We start from the raw sequence: 26,679 nt of genomic DNA, 5'->3' as shown, positions 1-26,679 counted from the left end.
TATATATATATATATATATATATATATATATATATATCTTCGTTGTCTCTGCATAATAACCTCAGGAGAATGTTACACACAAATTATGCATTTGAGAATGTTTATTTTGGAATGATCTGAAGGGGACTTCAATTTTGTATTTAATAACGAGTATGTGAACAATATAACTATAAATTAACTTGTAATAAAAATAAGTAAATAATCTAATTAGGCTTTTATTCTACAATTGTTCGACCTATCAACAATGATGACTTCCTGTGGACATTGGAACGTCATGGAGATTCATCACCCAATTCAAGGGAAGACAATATTTTATTCTGTTCTACCTAAAGTTAGGAAAAGATGTTTTTGTGTTTGTCCATCCCGTAGATTGAGGTGGGGGCACTGTGGTTTAAATTACTTTTTGTATATTGTACGAAAGCGTATTTTTGGATTATGTGAATGTGTGAGCATGGAAACAGTTGGGCACGATTTCTTGGAATGTAGGAAGTATAATGCAGAAAGAAAAGCACTTTTTGACAAACTGGCAGAACTTGGATTTAAGTGTTTTCTGTTACTGATGAATATAAACTGATCTCCGGGGTAGTTCTTCAGTTCTTGCAGGATTGTATATAAGCATTTAGTTCAGACTTTGACCTGTGGAGGGCAGTAATACGCTCGATAGCACTGCCGAAAAGATTCATCACCCAGTAGGTGGTGTTAATACTCCTGTGGAGTGAACGGCCATTGAACAAGAAGAAGACGAAGAAGAAACGTCCAAGCGTCAGTGAGCGTGTTGTCTTCTATGGTTGTCTTATGTTTAATAAGTTGTTGTTAATTAGAAGTTTACTTCTTTGCTCACAGGGGCAAATGTTAAGTACATTGTTCAAAAAAAAGAAACTTGATATTTATATAGACAATAATTTATGGTTATAATAATTCGCCAGGAGTGAATTACGTTAGAGGCACCTAGCTTGAACGCGCGAAACCAGATGTGAGTGTTTGTGAAATTACCAAAACTGATGGAGACGCAGAAGAAGAGCAGCCAACCTGCAAATAAGACTTTAACGTCTGAGGAGGGAGAAGAGGAGCAATGTCGCGCTGATGTGAGTGTCTAGTTTTAGTGACTGTCGGTAACACGTAATCGCATGTAGTATTTACGAGTATTTTATTTTTTATATTTTTGAGTACTGCTCTGGCTAAGTATTGAAATGGCAGCCATTCTTTTTATGCATTCCAAATATTTGATAATATTTTGTGTTGGGGTTTCAGTAACCATAATTTATAGTACTGGTCAAATACTTTTTTTTTTTGTTAATTACTAAATTAGTCAGACATGTTGTCAGTTATCAGTAAAATTGTTGTGTGATTTTAACAAAGCTGTGACGTCATATTTCGCCCAAATAATTATATGATTGCTGTGTTAAACTTCAGAGTGTCAGATTATGTTAGGTGTTGTTTTAACTTGTATTTAGCAGAAATATGTATTATATAGTTGCTTTTAACTGTTGAGGAATAGTTTACCCAAAATGTAAATTTGCTAAAAAACAACAAAAAAAATTGTATTAACCCTAAGGTCATTGAAGATATAAATGAGTTTGTCCCTCCAGTGAATGGGTGCCATCAGAATAAGAATTCAAACTGCTGATAAAACCCACAAGTAATTCACACGACTCCAGTCTATCGTTTAATGTCTTGTGAAGTGAAAAGCTGCAGTTTGTAAGAAACAAATTCATCATTAAGATGAAGCTGTCGCTTCTGGCCAAACTGGAGTTGTGTGGATTACCTATGGATTATTGTGATGTTTTTATCAGCTGTTTGGAGACTTATTCTGACGGTACCCATTCACTGCACAGGATGTAATGCTAAATTTCTCCAAATCTGTTCTGATGAGGAAACAAAGGCATCAACATATAAGGATGAGACAACACTAACATTAAACACCTAAACAATGTTTCAATTGCTTTTCTCACATTTAGACTTCCTGCGCAAAAAATGAGAAGCAGGAGCCTTCATCACCAAAACAGGGAGATTTCAGTGATCCGGTATATAAAGAGATCGCAATGGCGAACGGCGCCATCAACCAAATGAACAGAGATGAGCTGCGTGCAAAATGTGCTGGGCTGAAGCTTGACACACGGTACTGAGATTTTCAATTTTTTACATTTGTTTTACCTGCCATTTACTCCAGATGTACTCATACAGTTTATTTCTTTTCAGGGGAGTTAAGGATGTCCTGAAGAAGCGCCTAAAAAGTTACTACAAAAGGCAAAAACTAATGCATTCACCTGCTGCAAATGCGAACAGTGATGTATATTTTGACTACATCTGTGTGGTGGATTATGAAGCAACATGTGAAGAGAATAACCCACCTGGCTTCCTGCATGAAATCATTGAGTTTCCCATGGTGTTGATCGACACACACACCTTGGAGATTGTAAGTTGGTGAGGGAACGGACTGGCACTCGTGTGCTTGATTCTTGCCAGGCATACAGGATACCACACAGTGTATTTAGTGAACTGTTTAAGTATTGATTTGCTAGTTGTGAAAACATCTTATTTTAACACTAACACGTAACACTTTTTAAAAGTCTTATTTGGATTGTAATCCCATTTTTATCATTGCAGGTCGACTCATTTCAGGAGTATGTAAAGCCAGAGGTGAACCCGCAGCTCTCTGAGTTTTGTGTCAAACTAACCGGAATCACACAGGCAAGATTTATGAACTGCTTACTGAATTAAAAAACAATTCAAGATCGGTCAATATCAGTCAGAAGTTTGAGGTTTAAATATATATATTTTGCAAGACGACTGTATTAAAGTTTCAAAAGTTTATTTTTCAAATAAATTCTGTTCCTTTGAACTTTCTATGAATCAAAGACTTAGAAGTATTGATTGTAAGAAATGTTTCTTGGGCAACAAAACAGTATATTAGAATAATTTCTGAAGGATCATGTGACACTGAAGACTGCTTAAAATTTACCTTTGGCATCCTGTTTGTCTTTATAATCTTATTACGTTAAGACAAATCAGATGTAATATTTTTTGCGTAAACAACTTTTTGATTCTTAACAGTTTTTTTTTTTTTTCTAGAAAATGGTGGATGAGGCGCAAACGTTCCATCAGGTTCTGAAGCGAGCAGTTTCCTGGCTACAGGAAAAAGAACTTGGCACAAAGTACAAATATACATTTTTGACAGATGGGTAAGGATGAAGCACATATTTTAAGCATGAAATTTAATATTCAGAACAAAATACACTGCACAGTTCACTATCTTGTCTGTGTAGGTCATGGGACATGGGAAAATTTCTTCATACCCAGTGCAAACTGAGTTGCATCAGATACCCGCCGTTTGCCAGAAAATGGATCAATATCAGAAAGTCTTATAGAAACTTTTATAAGGTTTGTTTTCATGTTAATTTCCCTTATGATTCCTTACAAAGTCACAGAAAGAAAAATCTGAATGAAGCAATGTGTAATTGGATGTAAATCAGGATACTTTAAAGTTGAGTATCTTATGTTTTAAATAAGAAGTTGGCTTTGGATTCTTACATTTGGAAGAAAAAAAAATCACGAGTCTCATGCTTGTTTCTTTCAGGTTGCTCGTGCTCAGACAAAACTAATCTGTATGCTTGAGAATCTTGGTATGGAGTATGATGGACGTCCCCATTGTGGTCTAGATGACTCCCGCAACATTGCCAGAATTGCCATTCACATGCTGAAGGATGGCTGTCAGCTGCGGGTGAATGAGTGCTTGCACTCAGGAGAACCACGGAGCGTGCCTGTCTCTGCCCCTATTGAAGGAGCCCCAGCACCTCAAAACCCCAAGAAAAGAAACTAAAATGATCATTTCAAAGACTCTTTCCCGAAAATAACATTGCTTAATTTTTTATTCGTGTTGCACATCCAATGAAAAACTCGATTTGAATTAATTTGTCAATAAAAAAAATTTATGGTGCCACTGTACAATATTATTTCAGTAAGATATATATTTTACATGTATTCCTCTTTGCTTAAAATCTGATTTTGAAGTGTTAGTTAAATTTATGTACTCTGGTACTTTGCACCTTAAAGGTCTATGCAAAGTTTAGATATGTTTTGGTTATGCAACAAGATTTGTCAACACAAAGGTCAACCTGTTTCTGGCCAGCATATCTAATGTTCGAAGGCCATGTGATAACAGACAAACAGTTAAGAATGAACTTAACACAATCATTCTTAACTACCGATGTTTTAAAATGTTTTATTAGTGAATGTAATGTATATGTAGTTACATATTAGTTTAGCAAAAGTAATGCAGCTGCGCATCATGTCCAGTAGATGGCGTCAAATAACACTTCTCTCTAAATGATTGTAAACAACACAAAGCCAACAACACAAATAAGGAGACAGGCTTATGGTTTGGTTTTCCCTTATCTATTATGTATTTTGTATTTCTTTCCAGTATGCTTGTACAAAGACTAAAGTCCATTAGTTTCATGTCTTAGGTAAACGGGGTCCAGCTGTAGCTTATCTCGTGATGTTCTAGAAGCAAGTTATTATTTACATTGGGTGGTGGACGGTCTTATAAACATGATGGTATTTACTGTTAGTAAAACCAAAACAACCGACATTTGAAATTCCTTAAACATCCCATCATCACTGCACGCGACACTGAACGAACGCTTTCATTATTAAAATACGCTACGCGTCCTTCGTCACCGCCCAGCTGACCAATCAAAGCTTTTGTTTATGCGAGCGCTGCGTCGCTGGCGCGTAGAGAAGGTGGGGCTCTGACGCAGTGCTGCTGCTGTGAACATTCACTGCTGGCTGCATGCGCAGAGAATAGACGGAGACACACAAGGAAAGACTACTGCAGTCACCCCTGCCCTCCTTTTATTCTAACTCACTGGATATGTCTTAGATTTTTTTCTCTCATGTGGTATCAAAGGACGCGCTGGCGGAATCGCCAGCCACACGAACTGGGACTTTTGATGTGCGCGTGCGGTTTTTATTCTGTGGTCTGTGGCGCATATTACGAGGATTCGTGAAAGGACGCAGCCCAGCCTTGTTTTCCTGAATGCAATTGAACATATTTTCGGATGAAGATGAAATCGGCATGGTCTAAATGTTGGTTTCATCTGGATTGCTGTGCGGACAACCCGAATCGATAAAGTAAGTGATAGCAGCACAATGCTGCCTAGTTGATTGATCACTGTGCTCAGTGAGAACAAGAAGGAGGAGCACGGCTTCGATACGATGGCTGAGGAGCATAACCTGAAGACAGCTAAATTATGGAGGGATGCGGCTTTGCGCTCCAGGAAGCTGAGGAGCAATCTGAGACACCTGACTCTCAGCACCAAAAACTGCCAGAAAATTACATTACCCGAGGACATAAAGGAGATCGAGGTCCTCAATCTGGGCAATAACTCTCTTCAGGAGCTTCCAGAGGGATTGGGCTCAACCCTGAATGGGCTTCGCATCCTCATCCTTCGTCGGAACAAGTTTGCAACTGTTCCCACTGCAGTATTTCAACTTAGTAAGCTTGTTGAATTAGATATCAGTCACAACTGCTTGAATCACTTTTCAGAAGATATTGATCTTCTCAAGGGGCTTAAAAAGTTGAGCATCTGTCATAACAAAATCCAGTACCTGCCATCTCAGATTGGGACATTGCAAAGTCTGGAAGAACTTGACATCAGCTTCAATGAGCTGCATGATTTCCCCAGGTCCTTTTCACAGCTCAGGAAGCTCAGAACGCTCGATGTGGATCATAACAAGCTACAGCGTTTCCCTTCTGAAATACTTGCCCTTCCTGATCTGGAGGAGCTTGACTGCTCTGGGAATAAACTAGAGGGTCTTCCAGGTAACATCATGATGCTCCAATCTATTAAAATCTTGTGGCTCAGCAGCACTCGCCTCTCGTTTTTGCCTGAAACATTCTGTGAGCTACAGAATTTGGAGAGCCTGATGCTTGATAATAATTTCCTCACAAGCCTGCCACAATCGTTTGGGAAACTGCAGAAGCTGAAAATGCTCAATCTCTCCTCAAATTGTTTTGAACATTTTCCTCAGGTTATCTTCAAACTCACCAGTTTGGAGGAGTTGTACTTAAGCCGGAATAAACTGACGTTCCTCCCTGAGGAGGTAGGACAGCTGTGCAATCTTGCTAATTTGTGGTTGGACAACAATAGCATAACGTTTCTCCCGGACTCTATTGTAGAGTTAGGGAAATTGGAGGAACTGGTTTTACAGGGTAACCAAATCGCCATCCTCCCAGACAATTTCGGAAAACTTGTCAAAGTCAGCATTTGGAAGGTGAAAGACAATCCTCTCATTCAGCCTCCGTATGAAGTCTGCATGAAGGGGATCCCCTACATAGCTGCCTATCAGAAGGAGCTTGCACATTCCCAACCTGCTGTGAAACCCAGGCTTAAACTGGTTTTGATGGGTCAGAGAAATGCAGGGAAAACCACACTCAGACAGTGCATTGTCAACAAACCGTCAGACGCCAAGATGGCCATTGTATGTAGGGGTATTGACGTGACGAACTGGGTAGCGGATGCAGATCGGAGTCTTACATTCATTGTATATGATTTATCTGGTAAACAGAACTATGATCTTATCAAACCCTTTTTCCTCTCTCCTGGAGCACTTTATGTTTTGGTGGTCAATCTGAGATTGTACACATCAAAGAGCTTCTACTCCCTTGTTGGCAGTTTCCTTCACTTGCTTAGTGCCAAGGTGCCACATGCAGTTGTGTGCATTGTAGGGACCCACAGTGACTTGTGTGAAGAGGTCGAGGTTGAAGAAAAGTGCCTGGATATTCACAGGCAGATTTCGCTCCAGGAAAAAACAGACACTGAGTGCCTACAAGTGCTTGCCCTGCAGGTTGACGAAGCCCTTGAGCAAGGTTTCGACGTCCGGACTTCTAGCCCCCATGTTCTCTTTTATGGGGTCACAGATAAAAACTTGAGACGTAAAAAGTCTCAGTTGCAATATATGCTCAACAATCGACTACAAATACTGTCTCCCGTGATTTGCGTCAGTTGCTTGGCGGCGCAAAGAAACATCCAGCATTTGAAAGAGAAGCTCATGTCTGTCGCCGATCACAGGGAGATTTTCCCCAATCTTCACAGAGTCCTGCCAAAATCATGGCAGATGCTTGAGGAACTGCATTTTAAACCACAGGATTTATGGCTTTCTTGGTGGGATTCGGCTCGGTTGGGCCTTCAGGCTGGGCTGACGGAGGACCGCCTGCAAAGCGCGCTCTCGTACCTAAATGAGAGCGGTAAACTTTTGTACTTCGAAGACAGCATGACGTTGAAGGAATACGTCTTCCACAATCTACCCCGGTTTATCGCCATCTTGAATGTGTTTTTTCAGAGAGACCTCGCTGCAATGCTTGAGAAACTACAGGCTGAAGGAGACGATGGAGATAATGGCAGGTCTACACAGATGCACGGTCACGTGGAGGGTTTTCTGTTGCATGGCCTTCTGCCATCAAATGTGATTCGATTGCTGCTTAAACCCCTGGTACAGACACAGAAGGACTTGCACCTGATCATGGAACTGCTGGAAAAGATGGGCGTCTGCTACTGTGTCAACAAACCTCCAGGCAAGCCGCTTAATGGGGCCACCGTCTGGTATAAGTTTCCCAGTCAGGTCAGCAAAGAGGAGTCCCATCCTGAGGCCTTGGGAAGTAGGGGATCGTCGATCCCTGGTCAGATCTTCTCGGTTGAGCAGCTACAGATTGAATACAGGTTTCCTTTCTTCACCCCTCTTGGACTTTTTTCACGGTATAGCGTGCAAATCAACAGCCATGTGGTGCAGCGGTCCGATAGAAAACATCACATCTTTGCCTATCGGGGTAAAGTGCCTGTGACAGTGAGTTACCGGCCCTCTCTGAGCAGATTGCAGCCTGAGACCCTCTCCATTTCCAGCCATGCATCCTTGCCAAATATCTGGACAGCTTGGCAAGCCATTATTCCCCTAGTGGAAGAGTTAAATGTTCTTCTGCAGGAATGGCCTGGCCTTCACTACTCTCTGCATGTCCTGTGTTCCAAGTGCCTGAAGAGAGGGTCCCCCAATCCCCATTCATTTCCAGGTTAGTGTTCAGCTATGATTGTGCTTGATATGATGCATTGTTCCTAATACAATTTGCCACCACAATTGCTTAATACCACCACGTATCTGCATTAATGTTAAAGAATAGTTCACTCAAACATTTAAATTCCAGATCGTTCCAGACTTGTATGACTTCATGTCTTCTGCAGAACACAGATATTTTTTAGATCTTTTTAATAGTATTTGCCCATACAATTAAAGTTAAAAGAGTCAAAAAGACTTTCACTTTTATTATATGGGCTCAAAATTCAGATATTTTGTGCCACAAAATGAAGAAATGTATACAGATTTGGAATGGCATGAAGGTGAGTAAATGATGACAGAATAATTTTTTTTTAGAGTGAACTGTCACTTAAACTTAATTTAGTCTGTTGGAAACATCCCATCATATGATGGAAAACAAGCTGTTAACCAGATACGTTCATTCATTCATTCAACGCTGATATGCAGTCATAAATCTATCGGGCATGTATGTCAGAGCAAATAAAAGCTAGAATGAATTCTGCAGTGATAAATAAAGTCACTATGGAGGCATATGTCTGGGGTTATTTCCAAGTAAAAACTGTACAGTAAAGGATGAATCAGCATGAAATGAAGTAATTTTGGGATGGATCTAGGCTAAACAAAGAATGAGCATGGCTGGCCATAACAAGAGAGAGGGGGTGGTCTCACTGGTTTTGAAGCCACACCTAGAGACTCATAAGACTGAGCTGTCAGCTGAGAACACAGGCTCGCACATCCACAGCAGTGTTCTGATCAATAAAAGTAAAATTAAAAATAAATGAAAGAGTGATTTTTATACTTTCAGAAATATTCTTGGGGGTCTTGTTTTCTGTAGTTTTGGCATGGAGTAGGTGCCATTATTGTATTTTGTCATTTGAGCTGTACACAATTTGGGGTTATGGAGTGTGTGGTTACAAAATATTACATAAAGACGTGTAGGTTTGGTTCACCTTGGTCTTGTTGTCTTCAGACTTTATTTATGAATAGTTCACACCTCTTAAGTTTCTAAAAGTGTAAAATGTTGGCGTGAATTCTTTCTGGAAGACTACATAGTTATTCTGAGCTTTAAGGAGCTCGGTGAGTGATATTTCTGTACTGTGTAATTTGTTGTTTTTATATCAGCTGTTAAAACAGGCACATCATGAGTGTTATTTTTAAGATTAAGTGGTGTTGGCTTATGTTAGAAACATACCTCATTGAAAACACCATGCCCATTTTCGCCAAATAATAGTCAAAGACAGCATTTCCTCAAGCTAATGTAATGAAGCGTTTAATATGTTATAACATTCCCATAGTTTCACACCTGAAAGGAAAACATGCTTTATTATGATGCAAAGTACAATGACTCCATAAAATATGTAGTCACTCAAAGTGTCTGAATGTCATTGCATTAAATAAAAGTCTAACCAATGAAAGTTAATAGTGCTAAACCTTTTCTCAGAACTAATTTTAGTATTTTTATTTTTTACATTTTGAAACTATTTCTGATTACCTTTACTTTGAACTTTTTAATTTTGATCAGTATTTCTAATAGTTTGATCATTGAAAAACAATAATTTATGTGAAACGTTTGTGCACTATATTTCTTTATAATAAATGCTGCTTTTTTAAAATTATTATTATATAATGCAAATACAGTTTTAAAGTGTACTTAAATGTCCAAATATGTTTTGGGCCCATCGTTTTTAAAATGGTCAGGTTCTATGTCGTTTGTGCATATATTGTGCATATTCTCAAAGTTATGATTTAATGTTTCTAATTATGCATATATAACATATTTTTATGTAATTCTTGGCATTCTTCTCCTTAAAGTCTTTGTTATGCAACATATTAATGTTTTCCTGGAAATCCTGTAGAATAGGCCAGATGCTACAGCTCTGTAGATTTACAGTAATGTTTTAATCTTCTAATGAAATAATTATATTTGAATGATGTTTAAATAGCTGGTCAGGATGTTCTCTTAGGCTTGACATGGTTCCTGAAGTCACATGATGAGACAGGTCCAGGTGGGGCACTTTCTGACTCACAATAGTTCTTAACAGGAGCTCACAAGATGTAAGGGCCCTGTGCCATGGTAAAGACCTGTTTGGCCTGCTTAATGAGTGCATTAGCTTTTAAGAACCCATTGTTATCGAAAGCTAGATTAGTTGAGCTCATTAATGTTAATAGATATAGATTGAAAGCTGTATTTGTGGTAGGGATGCCAATCTGTTTCTTCGTGTTACCATATACAGGTTTCTTGACTGGTAAAAACAGAACAACATGTTCAAGGTTTTTTGATCCTACCAAATGTGAAGGCATGATATTTTTGGCTCACTTGCATGTTGATTTAGAGATGACTCTCCACTCTCTGATAGACTAAGCATAGTATAATGGTCACAGGCCGTTCTCCTTTACTTCACAGAGTTCAGAGACCCAAAACCACTTTCTTTTTGGATTTATCCTGATCCGATAGCAGATCAAAGTATTTTCATTGAATTTTCTTTACATCCCTACATTTATTGCAATTCTGCATCTTGTTTGTACCTTAATTCAATTTAAATTAAGGACCTTTACTGGAATTGAAAATGCTTTCTATTGTGTCAGGGCTTGTTTGGGTGTTCAAGTCAAATTGTTTTACATCTCAAACAATAGTCTTTGAAAGAAAAGCGTGATGTGAACTTCTTGATTTGTAGATACACCTGTTCTTTTACCTCCTTTTCTCCTTACTTGGTGAAGCAGAAGTTTACACACTTGGATTCAAGTATTAATATGACAACCTTTTTTGATTACTAAGTCTTTGTTAATGCAGGCAGTTTTCTGACATAGCAGATTTGTCCTTCACATCCTTTTAAGAGCAAAGAATTGAATTAAAGTAAATTACTTTTGACATGACAGTTGGCTTGCATGGCCTGAGATATATATATATATATATATATATATATATATGGCATCTTCAGACAGCGCTTGAAAAAAAAGGTAAACCTGGCATAACCTGTTTGTCTGTGAACTCAAATTGATGTGATTATGTACAGTCGCTTCTCTGACCTGTTTAGAAACTGAGCCAACTGATGTTTAGTCTTTTGGCTCTTGGACTGGATGTTAGAAATAAGAGACCTATGGTTGCTCCCTGAGCTAAAGCCTAAAAGCTGGCCGAAGCACCTGCACTGTCAGCACACTGTACTTAAGTCACAAAAGTTGCCTTTATCAACTGCCATTGACCGTACATATGTTGTTGATGGTGGAGTGTGTCACTGTGGTGCCAGAAAGTATCCATGTCAGCAGTCACGACGGCCTGTCTTTTAAGCAGCTTTTCTTAGCAAAAGCCCTGGCCAACACCTTTTTGAGTGACCTCATCTTGATGTGAACCTTGCTGTTATTTTGAGATATTTTAGATGCCACGTGACAGACTAGTGATGGCAGTTCAGTACAGAGCAGTTTAAATAAAAAGTTTGAATGATATTACAACATCAGAGTTTGAGTTATGAAGTTATAGGCTCACTCTCCCAGATATGGTGTTTGATGGTTTGAACAAGATGTTTGATGTTTCTAGGGCTGCATAGATATTACAATTCTGCTTAATACAATGATCATTTAATAGTAATAGTACTATTTAATAGTAATACATGTTATTTTAATAATAAAATAACATTTATAGCATAACTTAAAAAAGCCAAATATTAATATTTTAATAACATTAATTTATAATAAATGACATACTAAGTTATCTAAATGAATCAAAGTAAAGCGTTCGAGTCAAATGCTACATGAGAATTTAGACATCACTACATTATAATGAACAATATGAATGTCAATTTATAGTTTCTATATGGTTGGGTTTCTTCCCCCTTAAATTAGTTTTCTGTGTTTAGCCTTTCATGATGTAGTGTGCTGAAATGCTTTCCCTTTCTCTTTGGGTACGCACGGTCAGTCCTTTCAGAGATGATCTCCTTAATGGATTTGACAGGATTACCTCATAAGTGAAAGGGAACCTCAAGGACTGGCAATTAAGTCAAGGCAGAGTTGGTTAAGTAATCTAGTAAACTAATTGTCATGTAGTCATGAGTAAGTTCATATGGCATGATATCATAAGGAAATCAGATTTTTATGAAACTACCCTCAGGATGAGAGCCATTCCCAGATGACTTATGAAAGTGATTTAGCTCAGAGGGGTAACAATGAACATAACAGAACCTGTACCAAGATAAAACATTATATATGCCATAAATATCTCAAGATGAGACATAATTTATGAGATGTATGCATTATGATCCGGATGTTGTGGTTGGATTGTTTACGGCGTATTCAGTCGGAGTCAACAGGAGGTTTTGGGTGTTCTGATATGTAAAAACCTGCTTCCCTCTGTTCTTGCACTGGACCTCCGGAAATTCTGCCTGTGAAAACATTCCGCTGTCGGAGTTCTGGGAAATGATGCTGATTTTGAGATTCAGTAATGGTCAGCTGCCGCGTCTTTCTTTGGGTTTCCTTGATTTGTATCTGCTCTCACGATGACTTTGGCTGGATCACGAAGGCAGTTTTATCTCTTTCCATTGAGATCATCGCCAAATTCTGAAAGTTTAGAGCGGGGAAATGAAGCACTGTCTGTAAAATATATCATATTTAAAGCATGTTTTATTGATGGTTTGACAACTTTTTATTGTTTTATATGCTCAATGTTTTATTCCTTGTATTTAGGTCAAAGCAGGCTGGAAAGATAGCTATCATATCAAAAGTGGAACAGGAATCCTGAGGGTGATTTTGCAATAGTGGATTGGCTCAAATTTCAGTCTCAAGTGAGAGTGAAAGTGTTACGTCTCTAATTCTGGGATTCTGTGCAGCTAGTGATTTCAAATGCCCGTGTTTCATGGCGGTATTACTGTAATTAGTTTAGAATCACGGGTTATGACAATCTCGGGCTGCCATTCTGGCTCAAGAAGAGCCTTTAAGGTGTGTGTTCGACCTCCATCTGTATGATTTCATGTTTGTTTAGCATGTTTCAGGCTGAAACCCTGTATTCCCAAGCACCGGAACAATCTGATGCTGTCAATCCTGTTATGTCACTACGTCCGCTCGAGGTCAACATCGTAAGCCTGCAGAATTATTCATGTGACCTGTGCAGGGATGAGTAGAAGGGTTTGTAATGCATGTGCCTTCTCTTTTAATGTTGTCATCACATGGGTCGCATCAGCAGATTCATCTACGTCAGACATCAGGGGTTGAGTTGATAGAAATTATACCCTCACTCCGATGATTTTTCAGGACAGTTCAGGGCTCAGAATATTGGGAAAGGCCTGATTTTTTGCAGATTCTAAGTAATTTTCTTGGATAATTGAATTGTTAATAATCATAAAAAAAATGTTATATCCATGACATAGTTCAGTGTGCATCTAATAAACCAAGCCAGTCAAGAAAAGTATCATTACTGTTAGAGATAAAAAAAGTACATTAGAGAATATTTTGTACTAAACGTTATTTTCGTTCTTCTTTATCAGTATTTAAATGTGAGTTTTAATTTAGCCTGTTTTTAACATGTATTTTACTCTTGTCAACATCTGACACTCGCTTGAAGTGTTTATTGATTTATTATAATTTTGCGATTGCTAAATTCACTTGTAGCATTTAAAACAACTGATTTAAGTGTTTTGTTATTTTATTTGTTTGGACAAAATAGTATTAAAAATGCAATATGTAGTCATTTACAACATTTGATTTTGGTATTTAAGTGTTTTTATATTATTATTTAAAAAAAAAATTAAAATACATGTAATTTTAATACTGTCCATTTAGATATTTAGATATCAGCCATGACATGAAAACTAATTATAATCTCATAAGCATTGAAGTGCCCCATAATGCCATTTTTAAGGTTTCTAATATTGTTTTGGGAGTCTCCTATAATAGATTTACATGCATGCAAGGCCAAAAAATGCTTTTGTTTTCACAAAATCTGCATTTATTTTCACCTCATTTTCCAATGATTCGTTCAAAGCCGCTCTGCTCTGATTGGTCAGATGGCCCGCTCTGTTGTGATTGGTCTACCACATACAGCACGTGTTGGAAACCAAAATGTAAACATCTATTATTTATCATACTTACAGGTTGTGTTCAGTGGAGCCATATTTAGATATTTACATTTCTTTTAGCCTCAGGATATTTAAGCCCTGATCCTATCTCTGCCTTTTTAGATTCTATTCTGCATCAGTTGAAATAGCACCGCTACCTGCATAGTTCACCAGAGAATATACCTTCTAACAGCATTTATTGTGACTCCAGTCTTATTGATTTGTGCAATTGTGCATAGCTGGAAAACATTGGTTAGTTTCTCATGTGGTATTAATGTAGCACGCTTCATTTGTTGATTGCATAACTGCTGCACTGCCAGCTGCAGCGTGTTGTAAGTGGACAGATCTGTCCATACAGATGAAGTCCTCCAGCCGTGACATTTGGCAGTAAAAACAGTGTCAACTTCCTCCAAAGGGAGACATGCTGCTATTCCTGGAAGCCAGTGTTTGAGGCTGTTCTGTTGCCAAGAAAGGTCTTGTGCGAATTGAAAATTTCAGTTAGAACAAGCATAACATTCTCATACTTGACTTGTAGGATGCAGGAAACCAGGGTGCTCATACAACGTGAATGTTTATGTCTGCATGGGTGGAATAATTGATGCAGTGTTTATAAATATTTCTAATCATTTTGCATCACTGAGTACTGGGTTAAATCTGAACCCAGCGGGAGTGCTGATCTGCTTCACTCTTGAATGTGTTAAGCATGGAGAATTACTAATGCACTGTGAAGTTAACCTGGGACAAATGGAAGATTTGCCTTAAAAAGTAAATGAATAAATAAAATACACTTTAACAGTATTGGCTGTGATATGTTCATTTCAGTGTATTTCCATTTGTTCACAAAGCGTCCTCCTCCTCATTGCGACTGTTGAATGTTGAGAGCTCTGGTTCTCTCGTTGGGGGCTTCCTGCATCTCAGAAATCAATACAAACTCAACTGAGCATGATTAGCATAATGTGTCAGCCAAAGCTAGCACATATTGATAATCAACTTTTGTGGATGGCCATAATGCATGTTGGAAGTGATCTTATTACGGACCAGATGTGAGCATCCGTTTCGAGCCAGTCAGATGGCAGATCAGGCTTAAAGCATCTGGAATGGGATAAAAAAGACATCAGAAACAGGTTTGTGTTTGAAGGAGAGAATGAATTGTGTTCAAGAAATGTTTCCAAATTCCTAAGTTTGCGCTCGGATCTTTGAACAGCCATTTGTGTGGTTATAATCAGATTTTAGTAGTGTTACTGAGAGAGAGATTGATATGGATTTGTCGTTATTCCTTCCTCAGGTTTACCCTTGTTGTCTGCAATGAATGAAGTTTGATGGTGCTTATTTTGAGTCATTTTCCATTTCCAGTCATGATTTGTCTCCCATGTCAGTCCTTTCGTTGTTATGCCTCTGTCTCACTATGGAGTCTTATATTTTAGAAATCCTGTGAAAATTACCCAGAGGAGTTAGCAACTCTCTGGTCTTAGTTTCAGCACAATTTATTTTCAGATTTTGCTAATTAATGTGATACATATTCATAAATAATGGTATTTTTACACTGTGGTAAAGGGATAGTCATCGTTAACTCACCCTTCTGTCATCCAAAACCCATATTAATTTTTTTTTTATTTTTTTTATTTTTTTTTACATGGAACACAGAGGGACAAAGTCAGTGTGTTGAATCATTCAGAGTGGAAAAGATCCAGTTTAAAATAAAAAAGTTGTTTACTAATCAGATATCACTTCTCCTGTTGTGAACTCTTTTTGTGTTTTAAATTACTTGAAGTTAAGTAGATTTTTTAGTGTAAGTTAGAAATCTCTAACTCTGAGTGCTCCACTCCTTAGTTAATGATTGTGTCTGATTGGCTACTTTGCTGATTCACCTGCTGACTTTAATACATCACTGTCGATCTTCTTAGAGATATTTATTTCATTCTTCCTGACTGAGCAGACCTTTGACTTCAGGGCTTTTCAGCGACAAATTTCCTAGGAACTGAACATATGTTTAAATGAGATTCTCTTTTAACATCAGCCATTTGGCTTTTTTAGCAGAGCAGACAGCTGTGTGGAAATCTCATCAGGACACACAGCACTGACCGAGACATCTCAATCCAGACGAATGTTAAGCTCTGGCCACATGCTAGTCAATGCATGGACGTGTGACACATTTGTTTACATCTCTGTTTATTGTTATACTCTGTTACTGTAGTACAGACGTATTGTTTGGTTGGATGCGGAGGGGTAGGGAGGATTCACTTTTACTGACTCTGTATCTAGTCGTTGTCTTTTTTTAGCCCAAATACACCTATTTTGAAAATTAGGCAGATTTTTAATTGTATTTATTTATTTATAAGCCGCTGGCCTTAAAGGGTTAGTTCGGCCAAAAATGAAAATTATATAATTAATAACTCACCCTTATGCTGTTCCAAACATGTAAGGCCTCCTTTTATCTTCGGAACACAGTTTAAGATATTTTAGATTTAGTCTGAGAGCTCTCAGTCCCTCCATTGAAGCTGTGTGTACGGTATACTGTCCATGTCCAGAAAGGTAAGAAAAACATCATCAAAGTAGTCCATGTGACATCAGAGGGTCCGTTGGAATTTTTTGAAGCATCGAAAATACATTTTGGTCCAAAAATAGCAATAACGACGACTTTATTCAGCATTGTCTTCTCTTCTGTGTCTGTGTGAGAGAGCGTTCAAATCAAAGCAGTCTGGATATCCGGTTCGGGAACGAATCATTCAGTTCACCAAATCAAACTGAATCGTTTTAAACGGTTCGCTTCTCTAATACGCATTTATCCACAAATAACTTAAGATGTTAACTTTTTTTAATGTGGCTGACACTTCCTCTGAGTTCAAACAAACCAATATCCCGGAGTAATTCATGCACTCAAACAGTACACTGACTGAACTGCTGTGATGAACACCGAGCCGAGCCAGATAACAAACAATAGACTGACTCGTTCACGAGTGAAGAACCGGTTGCATCGGTGTTCGGATCACCAGTAGTTCTTTCGGACAGTTCGATTCAATAAACCGGTTGAAGAAAACGGTTCACCAGTTCTTTTGCGCTCGACGTAATGGCGTCATTGGCGATGATTGCCCCTGATTCAAGCCTTCGGTTTACCTGCGCTCATAACATTAGCACAGAATCAGTTCAGAATCAATCACCAAAAGAATCAGTTCAGTTCAGACGCTCTGTGTGTCGGTCTGCTTCACGCTGAATCACACATGCGCAGTATCATCAGCTCCTCGGTTCACGAATCGGACGCGTCTGACAGAAACGGTTCTTGACTCGTGAACGAGTCAGTGTTTTGTTCGTTATCTGGCTCGGCTCGGTGTTCATCTTCAGTTCTCTCTTCACATCAGTTCAGTCAATGTACTGTTTGAGTACATGAATTACTCCGGGATATTGGTTTGTTTGAACTCAGAGGAAGTGTCAGCCACATTAAAAAAGTTAACAACTTAAGTCATTTGTGGATCATTGCGTATTAGAGATGCGAACCGTTTAAAACGATTCAGTTTGATTTGGTCAACTGAATGATTCGTTCGTGAACCGGATATCCAGACTGCTTTGATTTGAACGCTCTCTCACACAGACAGGGAAAAGAAGACAATGCTGAATAAAGTCATCGTTTTTGCTATTTTTGGACCAAAATGTATTTTCGATGCTTCAAAAAATTCCAACTGACCCTCTGATGTCACATGGACTACTTTGATGATGTTTTTCTTACCTTTCTGGACATGGACAGTATACCGTACACACAGCTTCAATGGAGGGACTGAGAGCTCTGGGACTAAATCTAAAATATCTTAAACTGTGTTCCGAAGATAAAAGGAGGCCTTACATGTTTGGAACAGCATAAGGGTGAGTTATTAATGACATAATTTTCATTTTTGGGCGAACTAACCCTTTAAGTGGCTGCTCAGGTCTCACCCTGCTGTTTCAGCATATTGTCAGTATTCCCTTGTCTTAAAACCCAGTGAGCATTTTTAGGCATCAAACATAGGTTAAGAAATTCACAAATAGTCATAGTGCGGTTTTGTTGTGAATGATTCAATAAATCAAGCTGAACTTCTGCTTGACAAGCGATGTGTCAGCTACACGCTGTTCATTCCGGAGGCAGTTTATTTTGGCAGTACCTTAATGAATCCACATCTTCTGGACACTCAGGAAAAAGACGAAGCATTCCAGGATGTCTTTGACCCAGATTTTGGACTTCACAAAGGGCTGCAGAGCGAGTCATAGCATGAATGCATTAAAGATAAAACAGCTTTGGAAAATACAGGGCCCTGACCAATTTGGTGCCCTAGGCAAGATTTTAGCTAGTACCTCTTGTACAGCCAATTCCACAACCAATCATTCACTGAAACAAATGACATGAAATAAATAAGATGGGTGCACAATAAATAAACTGACATCAACTCAGCTAGCATTTTAAATTAGAGAACTTTATCGCCCAAACGCAGATTTAATATTAACATTTAAATCTTAATTTCTTAATTTCAAAACAATCATATATTTAGGGATGCACTGATCTTAACTTTTCATGGCAGAATCCAAAACTGATTTTTAATGTATTTTATTTAAGGCAAAAGACAAGAACGAATGAAACATGACATGGAGAATATGGTTAGTTGTTTTATTAGCCTATATTTTGATCTAAATTAGTCTGTATAATTTCAAAACCTGAAGCAAAAAAACAGAATTGTCTGACTTTAGCTTTGTGAATTTAGGCTACATAAAACATACCAAGCGGCAGATGGGCTGAAAGAAAATGCTAATTCACTCTCTGTCAGCAGGTGGAACTTAAAGAACAGCAGTGATGCATTGTTTTTTTTATTTATTACCGCTGTAAACACTAAATGCATTTATACAGAGGCAAGATGAAAGGAAAATGCCAATCTAAATTGTTTCTTAAGACAGTCCGTTCCCCTCAGGGATACATTCCTACTTTGCGCATTGTGAACAGCGAGCTTGCTCTGCCTGCTAATGTATTTTCTCCTCTTTGCGTCTTTAACACCATTTACAGACTCTGAAATAAAACAAAAAACCGTCCGGTTCCGATCTATGGTCGATCGTTGCATCTCTGCTCAAATTCAAATATTAAACTGCTTTTATTTTGCCTGCAAATAAATAAATGCACTGCTTGTTTCAGAATGTCATGAGCTGTACACGAACACATTGAAAACTACAGCACATAGGCTTTGTTATTTAATTGAATTGCAACCTTCGCGATATGACTATGGCATTAAGCCATAATATCATACTAATTATATTTCGATATAGAGTGCACTCCTAATTATATTTCCTTTGCGATATGACTATGGCATTAAGCCATAATATCATACTAATTATATTTCGATATATAGTGCACTCCTAATTAAAATAATATTATTAAAAAAATAGCCCCCAGCATTTGCCTATTTCGCCTATTCGACGGAATTCAAAATTATTTTAAACCGTTAAAATCAACATTTAACAAATTCTCAAAATTAGTTCTCATTTTCTTAACGCTACTCATTATTATGTTGTAATGCCCACGTTGTTCATATTTATTTGATTTTATTGTTTTATTTGTAACGTATTTAGAAAACATATTATAGAAGTATCCATCTATCAGTTATCTGCCATAACATAAAAATAAACATATCAGCTTATGATATCGACCAGATCTTGCAAAAATTATTAAACAAATTCATTTTAATTTAGCAAAAGAGGCTTTACGGTCATAATAAAAGCAGATACTCTTTATTTACAGATTTCCCATTGTCAGTGTGTCATATTTAGTTATTGAGAGTTAGTGGTAGTGTATGGCCGACTGTTAATAGGAAATTCTGAGCACAGAAAACAAAAGATGAAGAATGTGCCATTGGAATGCAAGACCTTGAGAAAGCGCAATAGACTGTAGGAGTGAAGGCAAAGCTAGACTGTCGCAACAGTGGGATTGGTTATGGCGATGTGTCTCATTGTTTCAATCTCTTTGCTGCTTCCGGTCCCAGCGAGTACAAGATGTTTAAACTACAGTGTGCCCTTGTGGAAAGGGTTTTTATAGATTGAGAGTTTCTAGATTTATTGTGTATGTAACTAATTCTCTCTAGGTTCAAGTTTATGTCCTAGCTGCCTCCAGGCGCAGCACAGGTTTACCTCGCAGTGATGACTATGTGAATTGTATGTAACTGGATTAGGCTTCCAATTCATTAGTGAAAGGCCTTGGCCTTTCTCAAGGTGTTGGGTGGCAGTGTTTCACCTGTTATTGTTAATGCAAGAGCAAAGTTGAGTGTTTGTATTGATAGCTGACAATAGAGGACATCTCAGTAGAGATGCCTTATAAGGAAAGGGTTACTTCTCAATATACGTACAAATGTTAGGTTTTGAACTAAACGCTGTGTTTGTTTGCTACACTTCTCTCTCAAGCAGTGAAAGTACAACCAGTCCATTCACTGTCATTCTCATGCACCCTGGCTCTCATTAATAAGTAATAATCATGGACTGATGCGAGTCATCTGACCTGATCTTGACAGCAACACTGTCACCCCGGATGTTTGGAGTTTAAAATTCCCTCAAGCCTGCAAAGTTGTTTCTCAGACCTCAAGTAGCTAAGCATATATATGACCTGTAAACCATGTTTAGAAAGTGTCAAGGCTCTGAGTGTAATCTAATTCGTCATGCGGGTGGAGGGAACCTTTATTTCACCTTAGGTGAGCCCCTACAGTTCTATTTTTTTTCTTTCATAAAAAAAAAAAAAAAAAGAAAAAAAAAGTTTTTCCCCCATAAACCTGCTAGCAGTTCTTGCTTCCTCTGTATTGTTGTACAGTGGTATTGATTTTAAGCTTTTGCTGGGGAGTGCAGTTTGCCTTTTAAAGACCTGATAATGCACCTCAGAGTGCACGAACAAAAAAGCTGGCAGAGGAACAGACAGGCCTGAGTGCAAAAACGCACCTGGAAATGTTATTCAGGGCAAAAGTTAAGAAAGATGGACTATGCACTATGACCCAGACTAGAGGAGGATCAAGTAATGGTGAATGAATCAGCAAGAAATAATAGTGAGTGACCTTTATTCTGTATGATTCCTGTAAAGGAACCGACTCATTTCCCAATCTCTGTCTACATGGAGAATCAGCAGAATTTTCATCATCACTGTGTGCTGTTTGCGTATCTCACATAACTCTGGTTTCTAACTTATTAGCCGTGCTTTGGCCTTCATCTTTCATTAATAGACACTAAGTTCAGTCTAGAGGAATTCCTTCTTTATTTAGAACAAAGGAGAGCAGAAAATCAATAGGGCTAATGGCTAATGGCTTACCATTCGAGCCACTGTGCCATGATATAAACAGTTATTTGAAATATCATGAGTTCTCCTGTCTTATCCTTTAAGATAATTGCACATTAATTCTCTGAAAGTTTCATTGTTAAACAGCTTCATGGCATAATTTGATTCCCTTCTGGTGGTGGAGACGTTTTCCTGAGGAAAAAAGAGCCTTGAAGAAAAACTATATTCTTAAGCATGCCAGCCTGTGGTGGTTTATTGTTTATTGAAACCAGATCACACCTGATGTAAACAGGTAAAGTAAGTTGAAAAAGTAACTCCGATATTTGCTGAGTGGAATCTTTCATTACAGGTCTCCATTAATTCGGGCTGCTTAGGCTGGTCTTAACACTCTTGTTTTCGTGCCATAGATGTTAAGAGGCTTTATCAACATTAGGTTTTGCGTCTTGAAGATGAGGTGTCATCATAATCCACTACATAAAGCCATACAGATGCTCTTCTGTAGTATTGGGGGAACTGATACTGGTTCTTCAGAGGATCAATGGGTTTTAAATGGTAAATTAAGTATGCGTTAATATCTTCAGGCTTTATTGTAAGCAGTTGTGTTTTTGTGAGGTGATTTATTGGCCACAGCAAGCGTTCTTGCACATTCCCAGATAAAAGCTTGTTAAACACCGCCACCTTGTGATAGATTTGTAAAGGTGCTCCTATAAAACATCCTTTAAGATGAGAATGTTAAATAATTTGGATATAAATGGAAAAATAATATTGATATGAGGATGGAAATAATAATAAAAAATAAATATATTCTGTCACTGCCCATAGCTTTAAGCTTGAAATCAGGATTAGGCATTAAATAATGTCTTCAGAATCATTCATACGTATGAAGACCGACTGAAAATGTAAATAGTTATAACCTGACAATGTTAGGTGTTTAATTCAGTAAATGTAATGCAGAGCCGTGTAATGAAGTGATTCTGTAATTTTAAATCTTAAAAAGTAATTTTGGTGCTTTCAATTATTTTAATTCTGGAGCCCAAAATCTTCTGTGAAATGTTATATTGTGTAAACTTCAAAACAGTTGTATCTTTTTGTTGACATTATAGGTGAGCTGTTAAGCCAGCCCCGACCTGAGGGACTTACTGAGATCATCTGCCCCAAGAATGGCTCGGAGCGGGTCAACGTGGCACTAGTTTACCCTCCAACCCCGACTCTGGTCAGCCCCGGTCATAAATGACATTGACTTCATCTGCACTTACCTGCCTGTGAATGTCTTTTGCCTATATCTTACATCGCACATATACACACAAACATGTAAATGTGTGTATTTGTGTGTGCAAAAGCGTGCACACGCTTTCTTTTCTGGATACCTGACAAGTGCAAAGAAGGTTCATAATGGAGCTTGCCATTGGGAGGACATCATATCAGGACGTGCATACAGGTAATATTTAAAGCTACATGTAATCTGATAGATCATATTTCAGATCTCCAGCTTTTTTTCTCATTTCAGTCGTGTTCTCTTTTTTCAGGTGTTCAGCTCCAACTGCCAACACACGAACTGAAGTATTTGTAACTGTTGCACTGACATACTGTTTTTGTCTATGTACACCTAAAGCTTTTTCAGTCACCCTGAGCCTTCCTCGACACTTTAAGCCTTTCAACATGAGATCAGCTGTTCCTCTGCAAGTTCTTGGAAGTTTCCATTTGATGCATCTCTTGGACTGAAACTACACCTTGTGCTGCTGGGTGTCAAGTGGTTAAAGGGATACTCCACCCTAAAATGAAAATGTTGTCATTAATCACTTACCCTCATGTCGTTTCAAACCCATAAAAGCTTTGTTCATCTTCGGAACACAATTTAAGATATTTTGGATGAAAACCGGGAGGCTTGTGACTAGGAAATTACACTGTCAAGGTCCAGAGAAGTATGAAAAACGTTGTAAGAATAGTCCATCTGCCATCAGTAGTTCAACCGTTATGTTATAAAGTGACGAAAATCCTTTTGTATGCGAATAAAACAAAAATAATGACTTTTATTCAACAATTGTTCTCCTCTGTGTCATCCACATCAGCGTAGTGCCAGTTTGCAAAAAGTATTGTCGTCGTTTCATAACATTTACCGCTGATGGAAGATGCTTTACAAACTTTTCTGGACCTTGACAGAGTATTTTACTTGGCAGACTAGTTTTCATCCAAAATATCTTAAATTGTGTTCAGAAGACGAACAAAGCTTTTATGGGTTTGGAACGACATAGTGGTAAGTGATTAATGACAAAAATTTCATTTTGGGGAGCAGTATCCCTTTAAGGTGACAGAAAATGGAAGCGAAAGGACACTGTTTCCCCTCAGATAAAAGACAGAATTGGTTGAGCGAGGTTAGATGTTAGATTGAGGCTTTTTAAGTCATATTGTAGCTACTTTAAATGCATGCCTCTAAAATTCAAAAAGGATTACAAAATGACATACATGGATAAATGCACTAGCCCAGGCATCTTGAAAGGTTTAGTCATATCAAACATGAAAGGATGGAACTGTTGGGCATAAATCTTTTATATTGACATTTCAATTGATTTCTGTGAAACATGCAGCCAAAGATATAAAAATGTTTCACTGAGCCACTGACACAAACTTGCATCCATCCATCCATCCATCCACCCACCGACCCATTCACCCATCCATCCGTCCACCCACCCATCCATCCATCCCTCCATCCACCCATCCACCCACCCATCCATCCACCCACCCACCCACCATCCATCCGTCCATCCCTCCACCCACCATCCATCCGTCCATCCCTCCATCCACCCTTCCACCCACCCATCCATCCATCCACCCATTCAAACACCCACCCACCATCCATCCATCCACCATCCATCTGTCCACCCACCCATCCATCCCTCCCTCCATCCAACCATCCATCCACCCACCCATCCATCCACCCACACACCCAACCACCATCCATCCATCCAACCATCCATCCATCCAACCATCCATCCACCCATCCATCCATTTACCAATCCATCCATCCACACATTCACCCACCCATCCATCCATCCATCCATCCATCCATCTTTTTTCATTCTTTCATTCATGAAAGGCATATTTTTATACCCACATACACTTGTGCTTATACAGCTAATCATACACCATAGCACGAGGGATATTATTTTAAGCACATAAATACAAATATCAGTTATCAGACATATTGTCACATTGTTTCTTGCACATGATCAAACTTTCCTATAAGATGCAGTTTTGGATACATGCAAGCAGAAATATTGATGTACAGTCACGGATGTACAGAAATGGTACAAGTACTATAATTCAGCCAAGGATGTTTTCACTCTTGAGGTAAATTGTGTAAGCATATCTGCTTAACTGTAACGTTATTTGATATATTTTTAGTTCACTGAACATGCTCTTCAAAAGCAGTGTCTGAATCATACTCATACTGTACATATTTATCAAAAAATTGCACATTAGGACAAATTAAGCAAGATTTTTTTCTATAAGAACTGATTCATACTTAGAAACTGTTGTGAATTGTTTCAGTGCTTTTTTTTGGAGAGGAGAGAATCTGCAAATATGTGTAATGTTTTGAGAACAGTTGAACAATGTTTTGTACTTAATATTTTATTTTTTTAAGCTAACAAGCTGTCACCAGTGTCCTACATTATTTACTGTGCATTGTGCATGGCTACTGTGCTCAATGTAAAATCCTCAAACTGTTTTCTAAGTAATAAGGAAGTTATTCTTTCTCAATGTACGACCACAGAAACACCAAATATAAAGGCTGGTTTCCATGTTGTTGTACTGTTGTTTCCTTTCTAACCAACCCCACAACCCTGTTCTGTATTTTGTTGTTCAAACATCGCCAGTTATTAATTAATATTATGAGAGACCTAAAGAGATGCTATTGTGAGTTTTTTTTTATCTTTTTTTATTAATGGCACAGACAGAAGCAGAGCGTGAAGAAAAATTAGTTAAGACGGAAGAAACACATCAAATGTAAACATCAAATCATCTAATATTTGACAGCGTTTTTATGATAGAAATGTGAAAATTAAATGTATATGTAAGTATATTTTTATCCGTTTTTGCGACATATTAGATATAATAAGAGTGAATGTGTGCATATTTTAAAATATTATTTGCAAATGATTACTTCCCCACTAGAATTAGACCTATAATTTCTTTAAAGTTATATTACTTTATACTTTATATAAAAGTGTTCCAGGTTATGGTCTTGTATTTAAGTATTAAATAGCAAGTATTAGCCTAATTAGTATTAGGCTTCATTAAAAAAAAAACACTTATAATAACACTAGTTAGAAAATGTCACTCGGGCCCTTCACTTAAAAATGGAAACTATATTTTTTACTCCACAAATCCCTCATTATGAAATGGACACAAAAACTTCTCCGGTCACTCAACGTATCTGTGGTTCTCTGAGAGAAGGGAAGGAGACATTTACGTATGGGGAAACACTTTCCTCCAAGATGCTGAAGCCTGATTGAATCACTATTGCTTTGCAATAGCCAATATGGGGATTGTATAAACCCAGCTGAGTGTAAACGTGCTGGTCCCCGTCTGAACTGAGCTGATACAGTAGACTAGACACATGCAGTAGCGAGCAAAGCAGTGACCTGCTCATCCTGGCCTTAGGTTGGGTACAGCACTGAAATAGCATGATATAGGGAGTGAAAACAAAGACCTCAAACATGTTGGTGTTCCTATATACCACTGGCCTGTATGAGTCAAAGTGACATGACATTCAGCCAAGTATGGTGACCCATATTCAGAATTTGCGCTCTGCATTCAACCCATCCAAAGTGCACACACACAAACCATGAACACACACCCAGAGCAGTGGGCAGCCATTTATGCTGCGGCGCCCAGGGAGCAGTTTGGGGTTCAGTGCCTTGCTCAAGTCGTGGTATTACTGGCCCAAGATTCAAACCCACAACCCTAGGGTTAGGAGTCAAACTCTCTAACCACTAGGCCACGACTAAGTCTCCCCTGAGTCTCCCCCTTTTTTACTTCAATTTCACTGCAGCGGTCTTCATGCAACAGCGCCGTCTCACTATACCTGTCCTATGAGGCATGGTTTCTAGTGACTTAGACAATGGCTGCTCCACCTTCTTCTCCTGCACAGACAGAACATGCAGTGCAAAAAAGAAAATATCCAGTTCGAAAAACCCTGCGAGAGTGTTCTGGGATGATCAGCCCACTTCGAGGTAGATGTCCTGTCATGAAGAAGCCTGACTTGGAATTGCACACACACTCCCATTG

At 38.3% G+C, this 26,679-nt stretch overlaps 2 protein-coding genes across 4 annotated transcripts; both read left to right on the top strand.

The window, feature by feature from the left end:
* The first annotated feature begins 271 nt into the window (after positions 1–271).
* On the top strand, positions 272–3,937 carry LOC127941453 (3'-5' exoribonuclease 1). Of its 2 annotated transcripts, none has more exons than XM_052536499.1 (8): positions 272–762; positions 927–1,085; positions 1,959–2,119; positions 2,200–2,416; positions 2,608–2,691; positions 3,073–3,182; positions 3,267–3,381; positions 3,578–3,937. In XM_052536499.1, exons 2-8 carry the CDS (start codon positions 1,002–1,004, stop codon positions 3,818–3,820), a joined length of 1,014 nt encoding a protein of 337 aa, XP_052392459.1. In that variant the 5' UTR covers positions 272–762; positions 927–1,001; the 3' UTR covers positions 3,821–3,937. The 2 variants fall into 2 exon arrangements, with proteins under 2 accessions (XP_052392459.1, XP_052392460.1); XM_052536500.1 differs by having other exon boundaries at positions 272–766.
* Positions 3,938–4,054: 117 nt separating this feature from the next.
* Positions 4,055–25,190, top strand: LOC127941450 (malignant fibrous histiocytoma-amplified sequence 1 homolog). Of its 2 annotated transcripts, XM_052536495.1 has the most exons (4): positions 4,055–8,065; positions 22,494–22,730; positions 22,766–22,828; positions 22,917–25,190. In XM_052536495.1, the coding sequence occupies exons 1-2, from the start codon at positions 5,218–5,220 to the stop codon at positions 22,622–22,624; spliced, it is 2,979 nt and encodes a 992-aa protein (XP_052392455.1). In that variant the 5' UTR covers positions 4,055–5,217; the 3' UTR covers positions 22,625–22,730; positions 22,766–22,828; positions 22,917–25,190. The 2 variants fall into 2 exon arrangements, with proteins under 2 accessions (XP_052392455.1, XP_052392454.1); XM_052536494.1 differs by having other exon boundaries at positions 22,494–22,828.
* The last annotated feature ends 1,489 nt before the right edge of the window (positions 25,191–26,679 follow it).

The sequence above is a fragment of the Carassius gibelio genome, chromosome A21, assembly GCF_023724105.1.
Source record: "Carassius gibelio isolate Cgi1373 ecotype wild population from Czech Republic chromosome A21, carGib1.2-hapl.c, whole genome shotgun sequence".
Lineage (NCBI taxonomy): Eukaryota > Metazoa > Chordata > Actinopteri > Cypriniformes > Cyprinidae > Carassius > Carassius gibelio.
Note: the sequence above shows the minus strand (reverse complement) of the source record. Positions and strands in the feature narration are given on the sequence as shown.